Raw genomic sequence first — 19514 nt, forward strand, 5'->3', positions numbered from 1 at the left:
GTGGGAGAAGCTTGGGTAGCTGGTTCGTCACTCCATGTCCGAGGGTCTGTCGCCAAACCTCACGGTGCGGCCTGAGACGCCCCATATTCTGAGAGACGCGGGGATGGGGGCGCCGCAAGGACTCGGGGCTCCCAGAGGACGGCCGCGTTCCGCTCGGACAGCCTAAGCCGCTGCTCCCACTTCTCCACCCGAAAAGGTGGGCTGGTTCGTTCGGTGCTAAAAATAAAAGGGGGGGTGTGTCTTAAAATGCAGTGCCCTGCTTTGGAATGCATTGTGCACGGGGCTGCAGCACAGCAGGCCTCACGTTCTGCGCCCCACCCTGTTTCTGCTTTCATTGAGCTGTGAGCTCGCTGCCATCTGTCTGAGGAGGTCTGTCCCGAGGGGCTCTCCCCCCCCCCCCCGCGGGGCTCTCGGGGCTCAGCCAGCGAGCCCCCTGCAAGGCCAGGCGGGCAGAGCCGGCCCCTGGCGGCCGGAAGCTCTGGTTAGTGAGATGGATGCACCACAGGCGGAAGTCTTCCTCTCGTGACAGATACAGATAGGTAAATTCGTAGTTACCAGAATGTTACGGAAAGTGTTTTTTAGGTGAAACTTCGGTTTTCAGCTATTTTTATTGCTGTGTGGCAATAGTCATCACGAACAGTGAAGTGGCAGTTAGCATGTGCCAGGCCCTGTTGCAGATTAATGTACTGAGCCCTCCAACAGCCCCCGAGGGAGTGGCTGTCTGCATTTACACGAAGCGCTGGTTCATAGGGTTTGGGTCCCGCAGCGACCAGGTGCAGTCGGAAGTCAGGCTCTGGAGTCTGTTTTCTTAACCACCAGGTAACTCATGTTTTCTCTGGGCTGCACTGTTGACCCAAAAGAGACCAAAAGAAAAAAAAAATTACGACCTAAAGACAGAAAAATGTCATCCTGACTGGCCCTGGGAGGTCAGAGGTTCTCTGTTCTGCACTGAAATCTCGCCTGAACATTGGGCGGTTTTCCTTGGGTGTGAATTCGGTTCAGCAGGTGTGCCCCAGGCGGCCTGTGCTGTCATTGGTAGTGTTGGTGTCATTGGTAGATTCCTCGTCTAGGCACTCTTGGCTGACGTTGTCTGAATGTTGCCTTATGTAAAACAGCAGCACTCTAGACAGTGGTCGGCAAACTCATTCGTCAACAGAGCCAAATATCAACAGTACAACGATTGAAATTTCTTTTGAGAGCCAAATTTTTTAAACTTAAACTTCTTCTAATGCCACTTCTTCAACATAGACTCGCCCAGGCCGTGGTATTTTGTGGAAGAGCCACACTCAAGGGGCCAAAGAGCCGCATGTGGCTCGTGAGCCGCAGTTTGCCGATCACGGGGCTAGGGCATTAGGAAGGAATTTTACTCTCCCTTTGAGTGCATGTTAGAAACTTACACCCAATGCACATACTGTCTTTGGCAAGTAAAGGCACACTTCCTCCATGTCCTTGATTGCACGAGAGGAGGTTACTGGAGCAAAGGCGTGGGCACTCTCTGGACGGGCATCTGGGCTTCCATCCGATCACATCATATGGTTTGAGAGTCACTTACGGGCATTCTCAACGAAAGATGGCCTAACCACTGAACCTTCAGCTTGAATTGAGAGTTCCAAATAAATCTAGATATGCTCATTTGTCTCTGCTGTTGTCTAACTTCCCATTTGTATACTTTAGAGGAAAATCATATGCAGGAGAATCTTTACAATACTCATTCCCTAATTATGTCTTACTAAAGTGGATTTTATCACATATTTTGGGGGTTCTTCCCTTTGGGCCAGAACTTTATTAGTTGCTAAGAGATAAACTATCCATTCCCTATCTTCAAAGAACCAAGTCTAATAACAGGCAATTGCAATACAGCATATGGAAAGTGTGCATTGAGAAAGTGCATTAAGGTGGTGTCGCGTCCACAGATGTATCCATAACCTAGCAGGCCTTGGTGTGATTGCTGGGTTTAACATCTGATTCTCATATATCTTGAAATTGGTTTATGACTATGGGGTGCTAGATCAGACATTCAATTTGCTAATAAACTATGTAAAAACCATACTACTACTAGAGGCCCGGTGCACGAAACTCATGCACTCTGGGGGGAGGGGGGTGGTGATCCTTCAGCCGGCCTGCACCCTCCTGCAGTCCAGAAACTCCGCAATTGATTGCCCCCCAGAGGGAGGCCCCGCCCACCATGGCTGGCCAGGTGGTCTGGGCCTCCCTCTGTGGGGTGATGGCAGGGCCCCCCCAACCAGTCGCATCGCACCCGCCTTGGTGGCAGCAGTCAATGCTGGGTCGCCAGTTCAGCCCGCTTGCCAGTCCCCGCCCACCCAAGCCTGCTGCATGCGTAGACTGGCGTTTGGTCGTTTTGGACATTATGGACCCTGGCTCTGTATATATTAGGACATGAATTTATGAGGAATGCAACGAGGAGCTAGGATAGTTGAACTGGCTGGTGTTCACCTTTCTGTGTTGATCAAATCCCAATGAAAGCCAGATTCGAACTATAATCAGAGGACTGTTTAGTAAAATGGAATGAAAGCCACAGAAATGGGTTTGGCGCTTCCCAATGGCTCATTCTGAATTTGACACACCCCTTCCCATTTGAGTCACATACTTCTCTTACTGTCTTCATAGCTTGGGTTGTGCTAAAAACAGCCATTTGCCTCTGTCTTTTCCTTTGCTAAGAAATATCTTTTGATATGAAACATTCATTCATTCATGGTAATACTGTCATCAGGTCTCATCTTTGGAAGATATTTTGCTCTTTGTTTGCTGAGTCATGCTTATTTCATAAATTTACCCTAAGATGATTTTAACCATTTTTGTGTGTGCAGTTCAACGCTATCAAGTACATTCGTACTGTTGTGCAGCCATCACTACCATCCATCGCCATAACTTTTACATCTTCCCTAACTCTGTATCCATTGAACACTAATTCCCTATTACTGTGTGACCCTTTTCTCCCCCACTCCTCTGGCCACCACCACTTTGTTTTTATGACTTTGACCATGAAAGGAAAACCATCATTTAACAGCAGTACATGCTGAAGACGAGGTTTTAGTGACTGCCTTCACTTGGTTAATTTTTTGCCCCATGGCATTTATTACTAAATGAAATGATATGTATTTATTCATTTATTATCTATTCTCCAGCTAGACTATAAGCACATAAGGGAAAGAACTTGGTTTGTCTTGTTTACAAACTGTATCCACAATACCTGAAATAATACCTACAACAAATATCTATTGAATAAATATTTTTAAAACATGAAGGGGGAAAGTGGGAAAAATAGCAGAAGGCCTGGATTAGAGCCACATTTCTATCTCTGAAGTATATGCAAAAATAGTAAGCCCTTTGAGATAAACTTTAAAAATTAAGAAAAACAAAGTACTATTTTAAACTTTTTTTTTTTTTTTTTTTACAAATTCAGTTGCTTAAAATAAACCTTGAAAAGTAACAGTATAACACCGATGAATGAATTTGGAGATTTTGCAATAATCCTACACCAAAGAAAATTTTTATTGAAGTATTTGAAAATATACAGGGAAAAAAATACACAGGAAAAGACAAACATACAAAGGCATTATCATACAACTGATTTCTAAAGTCAATACTTTTGAAATATAAAACAATTATATTATCCCCCAAGTCAGTTTATTGAAACAAACTGATTTTAAGTTGGTCTATAACTTTTCATTCAATTTTGTTTACAAATGTTCCTAGTGTTCTCAGTTTCATCCCATATCAGAACTTTGTTTTTTGGGAATATTTACTTCTCAAAGTTGTATATAGTTACTTCTTGCAATTAATGTCAGCAACTATCGGAAGCTTCTCTAAGTCACAAGAATTCAATATGGCTGCTGCTTTGGAAATAGTTACCCTATTGGGTTATCTACATGAAGACTCATGTACTGAAAGTCCAAATATTTCCTTTTCTAAAGAGTGGCAGACTTAAATAATGAGATTGCTCAATCACATAAGCAGAGACTTTTAAGTTAGAATATACTTTAACTGGGAAATAAATTATTTTCGTAATTGGTTTAGCAGCCTTGGGTCTGCAGAGGCAGCAAACCCCGTTTTGTCTCACAACTGGAAGGCTGACTCAGAGGCTGTCTGTAAGATGCCCAACTACCTTCTATCGCCAGTCAGTCGTGAACGTGGACCTTCCTGAACTCAGTGAGTTACTCAATGTGACAGCGATCTCATCATCAACACACAATGTTGAGCCAGCAAAATGAGAAAAAAAAAAAAGTCCACTCACAAGGTAGGAATTGGCTTATGTAAAACAAGAGGGCTGTCCTCTAACACAGCACAAGAGGAACATGTATGGCAAAAAACAACCTACATCAGGCTTGGGAAGAGATGGTTTTGGTTTGTGTAAGTTGGCTTGAACTGACCGTGGTGGAATGATTGGAAAGTTTCTCCTAACATAATGCCCATTCGTTATAAACTAAGCTGGTCTTAGTTTCTTAAAATCTTATTTCCTTGGATTTATCTACTACACCCTCATTTTATAGCCATTTAACTTATAAGCTGGGCCTGCCCAGCCTACCTCTAAAGCCTCTCTTGAGAAAGGTACCAGGTGCATTGAACACAGGCATCCTCCAGTAAGAACCTGCACTTCGAAACAGCACGTGAAGAACCAGCGCTAGGCTCTCCGTGTAAATGCCTCACTTCACACTATCGTGGAAGCAGTGAGTTTACCAGCCACTCCTTCCTTACAGGCAACTCAGTAGCTGTAAAAGCTTTTCTTCTGTTTCAAAGCTTTTCAATACTTGTTAATTCCAAAAATCCGAACACCATGTAGCTGTGGCACTTTGGGAATTAGCACACTCATGAGAGAAGCTGTGTTCAGCATGAAGTGAGTTGGATCATACTTCGTATAGAAACTTGCCAGAAAATATCTGTAGAAATAAAAGTTAAGAATATATTTAACGTTTAAAAATAAAGTTACTTTTAATGAAGGCATATATGCACATTTTCACTTCTGCAATTCTGTTAAATGCATTTAATAAAATATGTTCGCTACTTAGCATCCTTTACGGCAGGCTTTCAAACTAGGGTTCATGTGCTCCCTGAAATTTCAGGTGTAGTTTAGTATCTATGTGTTTCTGAAGAGATGATTCAGATCCAAAGATACATCAGATCCTCTAGGGTTTTGTGACCCAACAAAAGGTTAAGAACCACAGCTGTGAGTGGAGAAAAATGGGGTTAGTGCATCAGTACAATTAGTGTCTTTGAACAAAAGCAAATACTTGGTTGCCCTTTTAATGGTCTCATTTCCATAGTGTGGACAAACAAGTCTACAACCAGTTTAGCTGGAAACTTGAAAGACACTGTTGTAAAATTCGTTGTTTTGCTATAACTGAACATACATACATATTCAAAGACACCCAACATCTGAGAATTTGTTTTAACAAGCCTAACCCAACTGTAAGGCCATAAATCGAGTCAGAAATCTAGTTTTACTCAAGCAGTACATCAGAGCACAGACACATTATCTGGCCCCTAACAACAGTATCCTAATATAGACAAGATTTGGAGAATAAAATATCATAACTAAAGAAGTTAGTTTGCATATGGGTGTTTTGTATTTTTAGAGCACACAGGAAAGTATTCTTTTTTTTAAGTATTTGTTTTTTAAATATATTTTGATTTTTTTACAGAGAGAAAGGGAGAGGGATAGAGAGTTAGAAACATCGATGAGAGAGAAACATCCATCAGCTGCCTCCTGCACGCCCCCCACCGGGGATGTGCCCGCAACCAAGGTACATGCCCTTGACCGGAATCGAACCTGGGACCCTTCAGTCCGTAGGCCGATGCTCTATCCACTGAGCCAAACCGGTTAGGGCAGGAAAGTATTCTTATAGCTTTTCTCCTAAGTATTGTCATTAGTTTCTCATAAGGGAGATAACTGTTTAAATATAGTTAAAAAACAAAAGCTATTTTCAAATGACTAAAAATAGAGCTGTGCACATCATTTTCAGACCTAAATTAAGAAATTCTATAGTTTTAAACTTACTTCACAAACTATATAGTCAGAAAATTCTTGAGAATAATCCATATTCCTTAATCTTTACTTTTAAATCCTTTCTTCCTGTTTTCATATACTTTAACACTGCTGTTTTCCTCCATTCAACGAACAAAATAGGATACCATTTGCATTTAGTAAGCTTATTTGATTTCCCATCATCATTATTCGTTTATAATCTGCTATGTGGGAAATAATAAATCTTATCAGAATGCTTTCAACTTATCATACCATAGCATATGTCCCCTTTATGTCTTTTAATGGAACGGTCGCCAACCGGTGGTCTGCGGACCACTAGTGGTCTGTGAGGTCCAAAAGGTTGGTGACCGCTGTTAATGAACAAAACTGTGTGTAGACTATATAAAAATTACTTTAGTATACAAAAAACTATACAATCTCCCAAGGAGATGCAAAACCAAGTGGGAATCAGTGTGATAGTGTTTATTTGCCAAAGAATATTCTGGATAGAGACCTGTATTAGAAGCTAGATGTTTAGGATTTCATCTGGGCTTTTGACTCCAACTACCTCCAAGATCTGGAGCAAGGTAATGTACCTGAGACTGTTTCCTTAAAATTCTGGGCTAACAATTCATATCTCACCACCTGACAAATAATGATCAAATAAGAAAATGTCTTGTCACCAAATAGTATCAATGCTACATAGATGGTTTTAATGCTGCTTTTTCAGTTATGTAAGGAATTTAACCAGATGCCAGATACAAGGTTAAATGCTTTACAGATGCTATATCATTTACTTCTTATAGTAGATGCCACAGAATTTTATTTATGAGCAAACTACACTGGCCAAGTGATCCAGGATTCAACCCAGGTCTAACCTCTCTATTCTCTAAACCAGTGATTTTCAACTGGTGTGCTACAAGAATGTTTAAAACATGCTTCAGTCAGGGGCAATGGTCTCTTTTCCCTTAGAGTCTCAAATGAAAAAATGTCAACAGCCAACAATAACCACCTGGTGTGAATGAATCGAAAGTATCCTTTTTTTGGTCAGGTCGGCAAAAAAAAAAAAAAAAAAAAAAAAATACATTGGCGTGCCACAGAATTTTAGTAATTAGTTTATGTGTTCCATGAGATGAAAAAGGTTGGAAATCACTGCTTAAAATCACGCTTTCTTTCCCAAGGAGTTTGAACAGCCTAATGGGGCAGGTGGTCAATGAAGTATGTCTGAAATTGTCCAAACCTTTGTTTAGAGAGAGCAATCTGATAGTGCACTATAAAGAAGACTGTGTGTTTAGTTTTCTGATAAGCAACTTATGAACATGAACTGGAATACATTTGACCTGTATATCCTAGAATGTCTAGGCATACTGATGGGCGTGTAATGTTGTCTCCATATGCTACTGACTGAAGTGAAAACTGCTTTATTACAGCTTGTTAAAGATTTTGCCTGTATTTTATATTCTACCTGAGGTAGCTATTTGTTGACAGAAGTTTTTAACAAAATACTATTTCTAGTTCAAATTCAATCTAATAAAACCATAGCTGCCTCTCATCGAATCCCCCTCCTACCTAAAACTTTCCACCACTTACAGAATTATTGGAGAAATGGTGAAAAACTTCCGTGACGACGTGAACTGTACTCCATAGTCCAGTTGTTCCCAGTGAGTTAGCAGCCTTGCCTTCCCCTGGTCCGGAGTTTCGAAAGGCGTTCCTTTCACGGCATGCAGAAACACATACATCCCCTGGAAAGCAACACGGGAGTGTATCATCAGCATCACGGACAAAATTGGTATTTGTCAGTAAGCATTACGATAGTTCCAGACTATTTGTGACAAAGTATAAGATTTAACTTACAGCTCAGGTTTTAACCTTTCATATTATTGTTTCCTCAGAGTACAATAAAACTTCCAGAGGTAGGTAAATATTATTGGGTGAAAACCAGTGAGAAGTCAACCAAAAGTAACCGGCTTTCCTCTTTTTATTAAATTGAAAATAAACAAAAAGTACTATCAGGGTAACTTTATATAATTAATTTAGGTTTTTTTCTAAGACCGTTCCTATTAGGAAATAGGGTTACCTTTTCCCCAATGTGTAGGAAAGGTTTATTGTGGCATATTAGTAAATGTGATAATATTATAAAATAAAAAATGCAAACTAGTAAATAATAGTAATAAGCAAAATCTGTATCAGGAAAAATGGTTTTGAAAATATTTAACATTAGAACTGTCTTTGTCCCAGTAGCTCTGTTCCAAAGATGGTTTGCTGTAATAGGCATAATGTTCAACTCAATTTGCTTTAAAGTCACAACTGTACCTCAAAAGCATATCTTTTGAAGTTAGTTTTTAAAAATAAACAAAGTGTTACTAAAAGCCAATGTGTTCAGTAATATGTTAAAATATCTAATTTTGTGATTAATTAGGAAAAAAACAATGTATATTAGATTTGTTTTCCTTGTGATTATGATACCCCTTTAGATTGCTAGGTAGCGCTTCATTGCAGGATCACTATCTGAGGAACTGGTAACAATAAAGTCTAAATATTATCATGACCGTTTTTCCCACTAGAAGTTATAATGTGATGTCATTTTTTTCTACTACTTTTAACAAATATATGGAAAAACACACACAGAAAAATTAGTGATTTGAAATTTTACATTATTACAGGTTAAGAGAGCCCTTATTTTCAAAGCTTAGTCTACTTCCTATTCCATTAGGCAATTCAAAAGTTGTTTAGTTGCAATAACAGCTAAACTATACATTAATGATCAGGTTCAACTGAATTTAACTCAACTTACGTTAATAAGTTAAATGTACGGACCACAGGACATGCATGCATATATGAATTGAACAGACACGCAGCCTGAAAAATGTCAATCTTCTAAGAGATGGCTAAGGCGACAAAAGATGTATAAACTAGAATGTAGGGCAGCAACTGTACAATCAGGGTACCCGGGAGATGCAGGGGAAAAGGCTCCTTGTTGCTGAGGCAACAGCCCCGATGCTACCTTGTCAACTGTCTCACCTTGAAGGTTCAGCTCAAATGACAACTCTGTAGTGAAGCCCTCCACACTTGTAATAACCTCTTGTCTGTGTGGCTGAATTTTATTGGTAATACTTTCATTATAGCACAATACATACATTGTACTGGAGTTGTTTACATGTTTGTTTTCCCATTCGCCTGAATACATCAGGAACAAGGGCTGGTATACAGCAAGTAGTAGGTATTAAGCCAAGATGACATTAAGCCCAGGAAGGCTTATTCTGTTAGCCTAAGGAAAACATTATCACGTGGGCTTTAAAGGAAACTAGGAGACAGAACTTGTATGGTTTCAGGTTCCTAGGAGTATGCTGTTGTCTACTCTAGACCACATAATGTGTTCGAATTATCAAGAGACGAACAATCCTGGTATTCTCATCAGTATTTAGGATATATGTAATATTCAGTTTATTTTATGTTATCATTTTCAATAAAAAAGAATAAAATCTTACCTGGCCATATAGCTTCTACTCTATTATTATTTTAAATATATTTTATTGATTTTTACAGAGAGTAAGGGAGAGGGACAGAGTTAGAAACATCAATGAGAAAGAAACATTGATCAGCTGCCTCCTGCACACCCCCTACTGGGGATCGAGCCTGCAATCAAGGTACATGCCCTTGACTGGAATGGAATCCGGGATCCTTCAGTCTGCAGGCAGATGCTCTATCCACTGAGCCAAACCCGCGAGGGCTACTCTATTATTTTTATTTTTAATAGTTTTTCTATGAAATTTTAGCAATTTATACCCACATCAAAAGAATTAGGCCCTAGCCAGTTTGGCTCAGTGGATAGAGTGTCGGCCTGTGGACTGAAGGGTCCCAGGTTCGATTCTGGTCAGGGACACATGCCCTGGTTGCGGGCTTGATCCCCAATAGGGGGCATGCAGGAGGCAGCTGATCAATTGATCAATGATTCTCTCTCATCCTTAATGTTTCTATCTCCCTCTCCCTTCCTCTCTTTGAAATCAATAAAAATACATTAAAAAAAAATTAGGAAAAAATGTAGCTCATAGTTAGTCCTTAATAAATATTTATTGACTCAAAATAAAAAGAATTCTCATTCATTTTAAAAGATAGGCAAAAAATTTGGCAAAGTATTAATACCTCTACGGTGAACTGTAACACCGAAGAAAATCCTAAGGGGTCCACTGCATGGTTTCAGAAAGGCAAAGACCAGGGATACCACCTAGGTCTACTTTCCTTTATTTAAAAGCATTCAGCATGTTTCACATTTTTAATTATTTTAATTTAGGCTATCTTCAAAAGAAACTTAAATTTGGAGTCACGTAACTGCTACAGCTATGTCTGGTTAGTTAGGTTTCAGTGTGGTGAACTAAGTCAGCAGTTTGCTTCCCTACATGTCCATTTCCTATCCTTTTCACTGCCATATACTGTGCCTCAACCTGTCAACCAAACTGAAAACATGAGGGAGGAAGATGACTTCTGAAGTACATATAATACATATGTCATAGGAGAAGGAAAAATTACAGGACAACACAAACTAATTCATTCAGCAAACACTTCAATAGGTATTGGAGATCTAGAAATAAAAAATAACGAAGATAAACTGCTAATTGTAAAACTATCATAAATACAAGAAAGCAGCGTGGTGTTTTGCAGCTTCCTGGAGGAGGTGGTACTTGAGTAGTTTTCCAGAACAAGTAGGAATCAGTCAGGAAGAGCAGGAAGAAGGTAGGGTCATTAAATAGAAGAGCTTAAGTCAAGGCAGAAAGGTGAGAGCAAGACGATTTCCATTATCGTTGGTACATAGCTTGTGTCTGGAGATGGGCTGCCATAAACTGAGTTCCCTTTCTGCCTCTCCACAGTTATCAAGAGGTGGTGTATCCCGACAGGAACTTAGCATTTTACTACGAATGTAACAGGGAATCGCTGAAGGATTTAAACAGTGTGACTTGAGCAGATATGCATTTCAAACTATCAAGCTGGAATGGAAGAAAGAAGAGGAGCATCGAGGAGACCAATTATCTATTGCAGCGATTTTCAGCCCTTTTCATATCATGGCCCACATAAACTAATTACTAAAATTCTGCGGCACACCAAAAAATATGTATGTTTTGCCCATCTGACAAAAAAAGGTATCATTTTGATTCATTCACAATGGACGACTATTCTTGTGTTAGCTGTTATCATTTTTATTTGACAATAAGGAAAAAGAGATCAGTAGCCCCGACTAAATAGGCAGAAATGGCATGTTTAAAAATTCTTCCCGAACACTGTTTGAAATGGCTGATCTTTTCGAGTAATTGACAGGAAAATAAGTGCATGAATTACAGCAATGCCAGTGGGGATTAAGATGAGGCAGGAAGGCAGATGGCCAGGGGTGTGACTGAATGCACAGGAATATATGGGAAAGAGGGTTACCTGAAGACTGCGTGACCACATCTGCTAGTTTGGAGGGCGGCCCTGATTGACAGCTGTTCTGTCGGAGCAGTTAATACTACAGTTCCCTTTGACCCTCCACACAGCCCGTCTGGATGACACATCACATTAATCTCGTCTCCTTTGTCATCCAGTTCTCTGACTTGGAAGACAGTGGTGCCTTTAGATTAGGATCAAAGTCAAAGGACTAGATTGTGGGCAGTAAGAAATAGATCAGGAATGGGCTCCATTTATACTTGTTTGGTTTAAGGCGCAAGATGATCGTTCTTCTAAAGGTGGAAATTGAAAATATGGAAAGACGAGGTAACTTAGAATACACAGCATAAGAAGAGATGAAGAAAAGAACCCTGGGGGAAGAAGGCAGGAGTGCAAGAGGAAATAGAAAAGATCAGAAATATATATAGGAAAAAGCAATACCATGAGAGCCAAAGGAAAAGAATTCCAATAAAAGGGATCTGATTAACGACGAATAGTTCAGAGAAGTTCCTATTTCAAAATGGTGTTGGCCCTACCAAATCTGTCACTGAAAATGGACCAAATAAAAGCACATCGGCATGTTTCTATCACATCATCCTTGTCCTCCTCTTGTCAACCTAAAATACTCTCTAGAAGAAGTAAAACAAATAATATTAATTTTTTTAAAATCTATTTCACATTTTTCTGTCTTAATTCCCCAGGCTACATAATATGGTCAGCAGAGTTGATCAAACCTCTGATACTTTTGAGAGCTATCATATAACACAGAAGTGTGGTAATCAACTTGAAGAAGCTAAGGCACCATAGGGTCCTGAATCACATAAAATATGATTAAGCTCAAAATTTCTACACAGAAGTAGGAAAGTATAATTATGAAATTTAGAAAGACTTAATAAGGATTGAAACAAAAAAATATTCATTAGACTCCAATTAACCAAAAATATGTTACTTCTTCTGAAGTATTCTGGTTAGTCAATATAATGTAGTAACCTGAATTAGTGTCTTTGAAATTTTTGCTAAAATGACCTACTATTTTCTAGATTCTAGAAAACCAATAGAAGGAAAAAAGTCTTACTTAGAAAAGCGCCCAATGTTTAAATATAAAGTGTGACAGAAAAATATATTCCTATTCCAGACACTAAAATCACTGAGCTGTACACTTTAAATGGGTGACTGTTACATTATGTGAATTATATATCATAAAACTGCTTAAAAAAACTAAGTCATGTGTTCTTCTTATAAGAAAACTTTTAAGCTTTTTAAAAAATTGTGTTTAAGTACACTAAACATAAAATGTACCATATTAATCTTTTTCTAAGTGTACCGTTGAGTGGTATGAAGTACATTCACATTGATAAGCAACATCTTCTCCATCCATCTCCAGAACTCTCTGCATCTTGCAAAATTAAAACGATCCCCATTACACAATATCTCCCCACCCACTCCTCCCCCATCCCTGACTATTAAGCTTTCCAGTGCTCAGTATGAGGTGAAGTTCTCACCAGGTTATGTATAACATTTGTTAAGGTCCACGCCACAGGAACGCTGAAGAAGGGAATGCTGAGTAAGACGATATGAAGCAAGCCGACTCCCAGTGCGTATGTCAGCCATATCCCGCGGCTGTTCATGACCCGGGTGTTGGGATTCACCTCGCTGTGGGCAACGCCAACGTTCATGTTTGCCCTGTAGGAAAGCAATGAAATGGATCAACACCGACATAACTGGAACCTACATGACCCTAATTCTGACCTGATAAAATAAGCTGTGAACCAGGATTATTTCTTTCTAGTTGTTCTGAAATAGAACAAACACACCCTCTCAAGTATGCTACTTGCAGATGCTGACAAAGGCAGTGAAGAATTCTTTCCATCTGACTTTATGGTAAGACAAACAAGACTTGTTTTTATAGTTCTTGTGGAAAAAATAAACAGTTAAAACCCCTTTCCTACAACGTGTCTTCTAGCATGTTGGTTTTACTAAATGAAATAATGGGCAGGAAAACTCAAACTGAGAGAGAGAACCTACATGTTCTTAGGTCATGAGAGCAAAGTGAAAACTCAGGAGCTAAATTTATCAACAGAATCAATGAATACAAAGAAAGCAAAGCTGACCCAGACTCCTACCTGACGTCATGTCTAGCAGACTCCTGTCTGACGTCATGTTGCAGCAGACTCCTGTCTGACGTCATGTCTAGCAGACTCCTGTCTGACGTCATGTCTAGCAGACTCCTGTCTGACGTCATGTCTAGCAGACTCCTGTCTGACGTCATGCTGTACCCATAAAGGGCGTCAGAGTTCAAATCACTCCCGCGGCGGGAGCCTGGGAGGAGCAGGGCCGGTGGGAAAGGTGCCCGGTCCAGGGACAAGGCTGCTTCCCGCCCTCGTGACACACTTGGGTCCAGGCAGCGGCCTTCCTTCTGAAAGGTGTGACTCCGCGTCCACGCAGCTTTCTCCCTTCCTTTTTGTGGGCGTTTCCTTTCCCTCTGGCGTTCCAGACGAACCCAAAGGATGGGCTGATCCTAGTTTCCAGGTGTTTCAGCCTTGGCGTCTGCTTGGGTCTAAGACTCCCTTAAACAAACACAGCTGTCCAGAAGGATGCCTATCGCCCGGGCCTGGGTGAAAACCGACCGGCTCTGACTTAAAAACACACACGCTTCCCATTGCAGAGGTGGCGGCGAGAGAGGGCTTTCTCATGGCCCCACCCAGTGTTTCCAGAGTCCACTGTCCCCTCCCTCCGAGCACACACGGAAACCCCATGAGGAGCCCAAGGCAGCAAGCTGACGGCGACGACAGCGGGCGACCCCAAACGAGGCGGAAGTCTCCGGCTGACACGTGCAGCGCTGTTTCCAAACACCGCAGGTCTCACGCACCGTCTTCACGGGGGAAGTTACACTCGGAACGGACCGCCCCCCGCGGTGCCTCCCCACTGCCCGCAGGGGGTGCTCGGAGGACGCACAGAGCGCCGTCCGCCCGGAGGCCCCGGGGGTGTGGTGCGGCCCGGCCCCGGCTCCGAGCCTTTCCGGGGGGGCTGCGGGGACGGCGGGGCGCGGGCTCCACCCGCAGAAAGCCTCTCCGCGCGGCCCCGAGGGCTCCCCCCGGCCCCGCGCCCGCCCCCCGCAGCCCCCCGAGAAGACCGGCTCCACGATCGCCATCGCCGCCGCACCCCCGCAGCACCTCCCCCTCCGCCCCTTTCCTCTCGGAGCCGCACGTCCGTCACGGCCGAGGCCCGACGACACATCGCGGGTGCGAGCCTCACTCAGAGGCCGCTCGGGCCGCACCGCCGGCCACAAAGGGCGCGCGGCCGGCGCCCCCCTGCTCCCGGAGGCCCACCTGGGCTGCCTCCCCGCCGCCCGCAGCAGCACGCCCCGCGGCCGCCGTTCGCTCGCACTCACCCGCCGCCACACGCCCAGCAGCCGGCGCCGAGAAGGACCGGCTCCGCGGCGTCGCGTGTCCGCGCAGCCACACGCCAGCGGCCCGCCCCCGAGCCGCGCAGCCCCGCTCGGCTCGCGGAAGCTCTCGGCGCCGGACGCGCTGCCCGCGGATTGGCTGCGGGCGGTGCCAATCCCACGCTCCCGGGGGGGGGGCGGGACTAGGGCCACGCGCCTGCGCCCGTCCCCCCCGCCCCCCTGCGCGCGCGCGCTGAGGGCGAATCCGGCGTCCTGGAGGCCGGGCGTGCGCTGCGGGCGGGACGTCGGCTGGCGGCTGGTCAGTGCCCACGTCGCGCGAGCGAGAAGGTAGTGTCGCGTGGCCCACGGGCATTCTCTCGGGTGTTCCTGTGGGCTCGGGCCCCGCCCCTCAGCTCGCCCTGGTCCGAGCGCGAGCGCCCCTCCCCCAGGCGCGGCGGGAAGCGGACGGAGCCGGGCCGCGGGCGCGCGCACGTGGGCCGCGCAGGTCCCGGGCCGGGCCGGGCTCCGAGGTTAGATGGCAGCCTTGGTCTGCCCTGGCCACGGCGTGTGTGGGCCTTCGTGGCAGCCGGTTCCCCGGTTCCCCAGGCCTTCGGGCGTCGTTGGCCGGGCCCCGGCGGCGCGGTGTGAGCTGCGTGTGGCGCCCGGCCCCCGTGTCCCTATCCACGCCGGGAGGGGGCGCAAACATTGGCGTTCTCTGAGAACCGGGAGGGAGGCTCAGGGGCTGTGGAGCCGAGATTTGAAGCCGAATTACGTTACCTGGCCGCGCGCGAAGCGTGTGATGTGCGTCGCTGAGGTCGCTGTCCACACGTGGAAAGTGGTGTTTGAGGATGTTGTCTGTCTGTCTCTCTCTCTCTCTCTCTCTCTCTCTCTCTCTCTCTCTATATATATATATATATATACATATATATATATATAAGTAAATATATATATACATGTAAATATATGTATATATACATATATATATAAATATACATACACACACACATCTTGCATTTCTTGCATTTCTGCTGGCTCTATGAAACAGTTGTGTTAGCCTTGCTGTGTTCGTTAAAAATAAACCATTTCACTGTGTTGGTCTCTGACTTCCGCTTCGTGTCCGGCCAGCGCTGCCCTCCCTGACGGTCCGGTGTGCGTCCCCCTCCGCACCCCTGCACACCCGCACCCCGCACCCCGCACACCCGCAGGCCTGCAGGCTGGGTCCTGGCGGTCCCCGGGCTTCCCGGCCGGGACGTGCACGCCCGGTACCCACCCCTCCAGGTTCCCCAAGGCGCCGCTGGCGTGTCAGGTCAGGCTCGCCGTGTCCCAGCGCTACGGCGAAGGGATGTGAGATGAACACAACACCTCTGCCCTCGGAGAACCCCGAGCCAGAGGGAGGGGACGGAGGAGCGGTGGTGAGAGGGAGCTGGGGTGAGTTGGGGGTGGAAGTGAGGCAGCGGCGCTGGGGATGGAGAGGGAGGGAGCTTCGGGGGTCGGGTCGGGGCGGAGCTGGCGCGAGCGCCCCCGGCGGCGGTGCCCTGCACTACAGCTGGAAGCGGTGAGACCTTGGGAGCCGAGGGGGTGACCCCGACCCTGAGAGAGGGGAGCAGGGCTGTGCTGTGGGCTGAGATTAGACAGAGGTCCCGCTGTCAGGGGGCTGGCACTTGACCTGGCTGGTCGTTGGAGAGCTTTATAAAACTTCAAGGAGGGAAGCAACATGACGACATTTAAATTACAGGCAGAACCCCATAGGACCCATAGTGTAGGTGATAGAGACTCGAGGCAAAATATCTACTAGCACAGTGATGGGCAACCTGTTGAGCTTGGTGTGTCAAACTTCGCCAAAAAACTGAGCATAACTCGGGTAGTGTGTCACTTTGAGGAAAAACATTATTTCGCAAATGTTTCATCCTCGGCATGCGGCCGCCTCAGCAGCCACTTGTCATCAGAAATGGCTACGCGTGTCAGTGCTGACACGCGTGTCATAGGTTCGCCATCACTGGTGTAGGTGATAGAGACTCGAGGCAAAATATCTACTAGGTGGTTATTGCAAAGTACGAGGGAGCAATCCTGAGGGGCTGACCAGAGGCCGTAGCTGTGGCCATAGGTCTGGAAAGGAGAGGACTCCTCTGAGGAATGTTTACGTCGTAGGAGAGAGAGGACTTGGTGGCAAGGTGTCGAGAGTAAGGAGCATTCCTAGGACGGCTGCAAGGGTTCTCATTTTGTCCCGTGAGAGGAGCATGGCCTTTGGAGTCAGACATGCCCAGGTGTGCAGGTGTGCGCTGTCACTTGCTGTTTGTGTGGCCTTAAACACGTTATTACGCTTTTAAACCCAGTCCGATAGAAGAATGGTGATATACACATGGTTGTTGTGAGGATTAAATGGGGCTTTATGCATAGAGAAGGTTAATGAGAGAGAGGTTCTGAGATCCCTTTGGGACCTGTTCAGTGTAGGATGCCTCCAGGTCATCTACGTGATGGTGATTAGAAGGAATTAGGAAATGAGGCCCTGCCTTGGCGCTCAGGACAGGCTGGTGAGGAGGTCCAGGTGAGGTAAGTAAGGGATGATCATGGAGGCCAGTGAAAACAGAGTGTCAGGGAGTGAGGGAGGCAGCGGGAACTTGCTGGGAGATGTGAGCTGTGTCTTACGTTGGCTTTGGGGAGCCCCACGATTTGAGTGTTTTAAGCAGAGTAGTGTAAAGGGTAGTTACCTGATACGTCTGGGATCTGATTAGTTCAGATTAATAGTAATTTGCTCTGGCCGGTTTGGCTCAGTGGATAGAGCGTCGGCCTGCAGACTCAAGGGTCCTAGGTTCGATTCCGGTCAAGGGTATGTACCTTGGTTGCGGGCACATCCCCAAAGCCCCGATTGCCTGCCTCCTTGGGCATTTACTGTCACAACAGCTTGAACTAAAACTAACCTCTAGACACAATCAGCAGGGAAAGCATCCCTGAGAAAGCACCTGCATCTGTAGTGTCTTTCAAACAAGGACATTTTGAAGTCTAAACAAAGATTCTGGTAAAACCCCCCGGGGGCTCACATTTGTTTGGAAAAGTCAAGCAGAGTCAGCCGCCTTAGGCAACGTCCCCCAGAGGCCTCCGGCCTTTCAGAGCATCCTCCTGACAGACTTCCCAACCACAGTAATTCAGGTTCAGGAGGTCCGAACTCCAAAAGCGCTCAATAATTTAAAAAGAGATTGTAACTCATCAAAACATATGGATGACTAATGATGTGTCCGTGAGATGGCCATGAAGGCATGTACTAGGAACTGACATCTGCATCCCAAGTGACGCAATCCCCGGTCATTCGTGGCCGGGCAGATCACAGGACACATTGTGCCTATCCTCCTTCAGTTATTACCATAAGGCGATTTCCAACTAATTCTCTATGCCTTCGTCTTATAAAATGGAGACATCTATTTCAAAGAGTGTTTTTAAGACATAAGTTATTTAATACTGTATGTGCTTGCAATAGATGCAGCATAGAATGAGTCTCCATAAATGTGAGCTGCTATTATTATTGATGTTGCTATTAGTTCTGTTAGGAATGCTTAAGTTTTTATTCTTACAACTTTCATTTTTATCTTCTAGGTACTCTACTAAAAGCTAGAATGAAACAGTTACCTACAGCAACGGTTCGCCTCCTTTCCAGTTCCCAGATAATCACGTCAGTGGTCAGTGTTGTGAAAGAGCTCGTTGAAAACTCCTTGGATGCAGGGGCCACAAGCATAGATGTTAAACTGGTGAGTGTCCCAGAGAAGCCAATACCTGTAAAGCAAAAAAGGGACAGATATTTTCTCCTTACAGCTATTACCTTTTCAATAAATTATTCATAGGACGTTGTATCCTTTGTCTTGTTTAAGAATAAATTCTTAAAAATAAATTGTGATTTAAATCAACATTAGTAACATTAAAGGACATTATTTAAAAAAACACAAAAATTTCATATTTAGGACTCCATTACATGAATTTAATTTGTATTTTCTACTAATCATTTATTCTAGGTTATTGATATGAGCTAGTAATTTATAACAGGGGAGGTAGACATGCTATACTTATTTATATATTCTTATTTGCATTTAATTTTTTACCTAATCTAATTTCAAAACTATTTCCTTTGTTACTTCATGGTTTTCACATTTTTTAATTTAAGTGCTCTATATTAAATAATTCGAGTTAACATGACATGACACTCATGATTTATTATAGTTATTTTGCATGTCTACCTCCCCTGTTATAAATTATTACCTCATAGAGGTAAGGACTATATTTTTTTTGTGTGTGTGTCCCTGTACCTGGCCAGTCCTGCTACATAAAAGGTGAGTAAATGGTATATAAATAGTGCATAGATGGTGAATAAAATTTTGTTTGAGTGAATAAATACATTTTTGTAGTTTCCTAATTATCAGATATTTACATTATTTCTAGTATTACAGTATTAGAAGTAATACTGGTACTAATATCTTTGTAGGAAAGAAACCTAGCTTTTTCATGTATATAATTATCTATATATATAAAAGCCCAGTAACTGGACCGGTGGAAAGACCAGAACGACCCATGGCTATGACGCGCACTGCGGCAGCCAACCAGTCTGATCCGGTCCCCAATCAGCCCCTAACACCCTGATCAGGGGCAGCGCCGGCTGGCCAACTGCCCACAGCCCCTCCCCCTGGCCAGCCCTGTCCCCAGTCGGCTCCCAACACCCTGATCAGGGGCGGGGCCAGCCGGCCAATT

The 19514-nt window shown here is 44.2% G+C and overlaps 2 protein-coding genes across 14 annotated transcripts in view; one reads left to right on the plus strand and one right to left on the minus strand.

The window, feature by feature from the left end:
- Positions 1-3492: 3492 nt before the first annotated feature.
- ORMDL1 (ORMDL sphingolipid biosynthesis regulator 1) lies at positions 3493-14908 on the minus strand. 2 transcript variants are annotated; one of them, XM_079782759.1, is made up of 4 exons: positions 14790-14908; positions 12901-13081; positions 7574-7725; positions 3493-4898 (listed from the first exon to the last, which is right to left on the minus strand). In XM_079782759.1, exons 2-4 carry the CDS (start codon positions 13072-13074, stop codon positions 4763-4765), a joined length of 462 nt encoding a protein of 153 aa, XP_079638885.1. In that variant the 5' UTR covers positions 13075-13081; positions 14790-14908; the 3' UTR covers positions 3493-4762. The 2 variants fall into 2 exon arrangements, with proteins under 2 accessions (XP_079638885.1, XP_079638884.1); XM_079782758.1 differs by lacking the exon at positions 14790-14908 and adding an exon at positions 13522-14506.
- Positions 14909-14983: 75 nt separating this feature from the next.
- The window catches only part of PMS1 (PMS1 homolog 1, mismatch repair system component), a 124227-nt gene continuing 119696 nt past the window's right edge, over positions 14984-19514 (plus strand). For 10 of the 12 annotated variants that reach the window (XM_079782736.1, XM_079782740.1, XM_079782739.1 and 7 more), the window contains exons 1-2: positions 14984-15131; positions 18372-18523. In XM_079782736.1, coding sequence (XP_079638862.1) covers positions 18392-18523 — 132 coding nt within the window. In that variant the 5' untranslated portion in view covers positions 14984-15131; positions 18372-18391. Of the gene's footprint in view, positions 15132-18371; positions 18524-19514 lie in introns of those variants that run through there. The other 2 variants (XM_079782735.1, XM_079782734.1) reach the window with 2 other exon arrangements.

This window comes from Cnephaeus nilssonii, assembly GCF_951640355.1.
Source record: "Cnephaeus nilssonii genome assembly, chromosome: 10".
NCBI lineage: Eukaryota > Metazoa > Chordata > Mammalia > Chiroptera > Vespertilionidae > Cnephaeus > Cnephaeus nilssonii.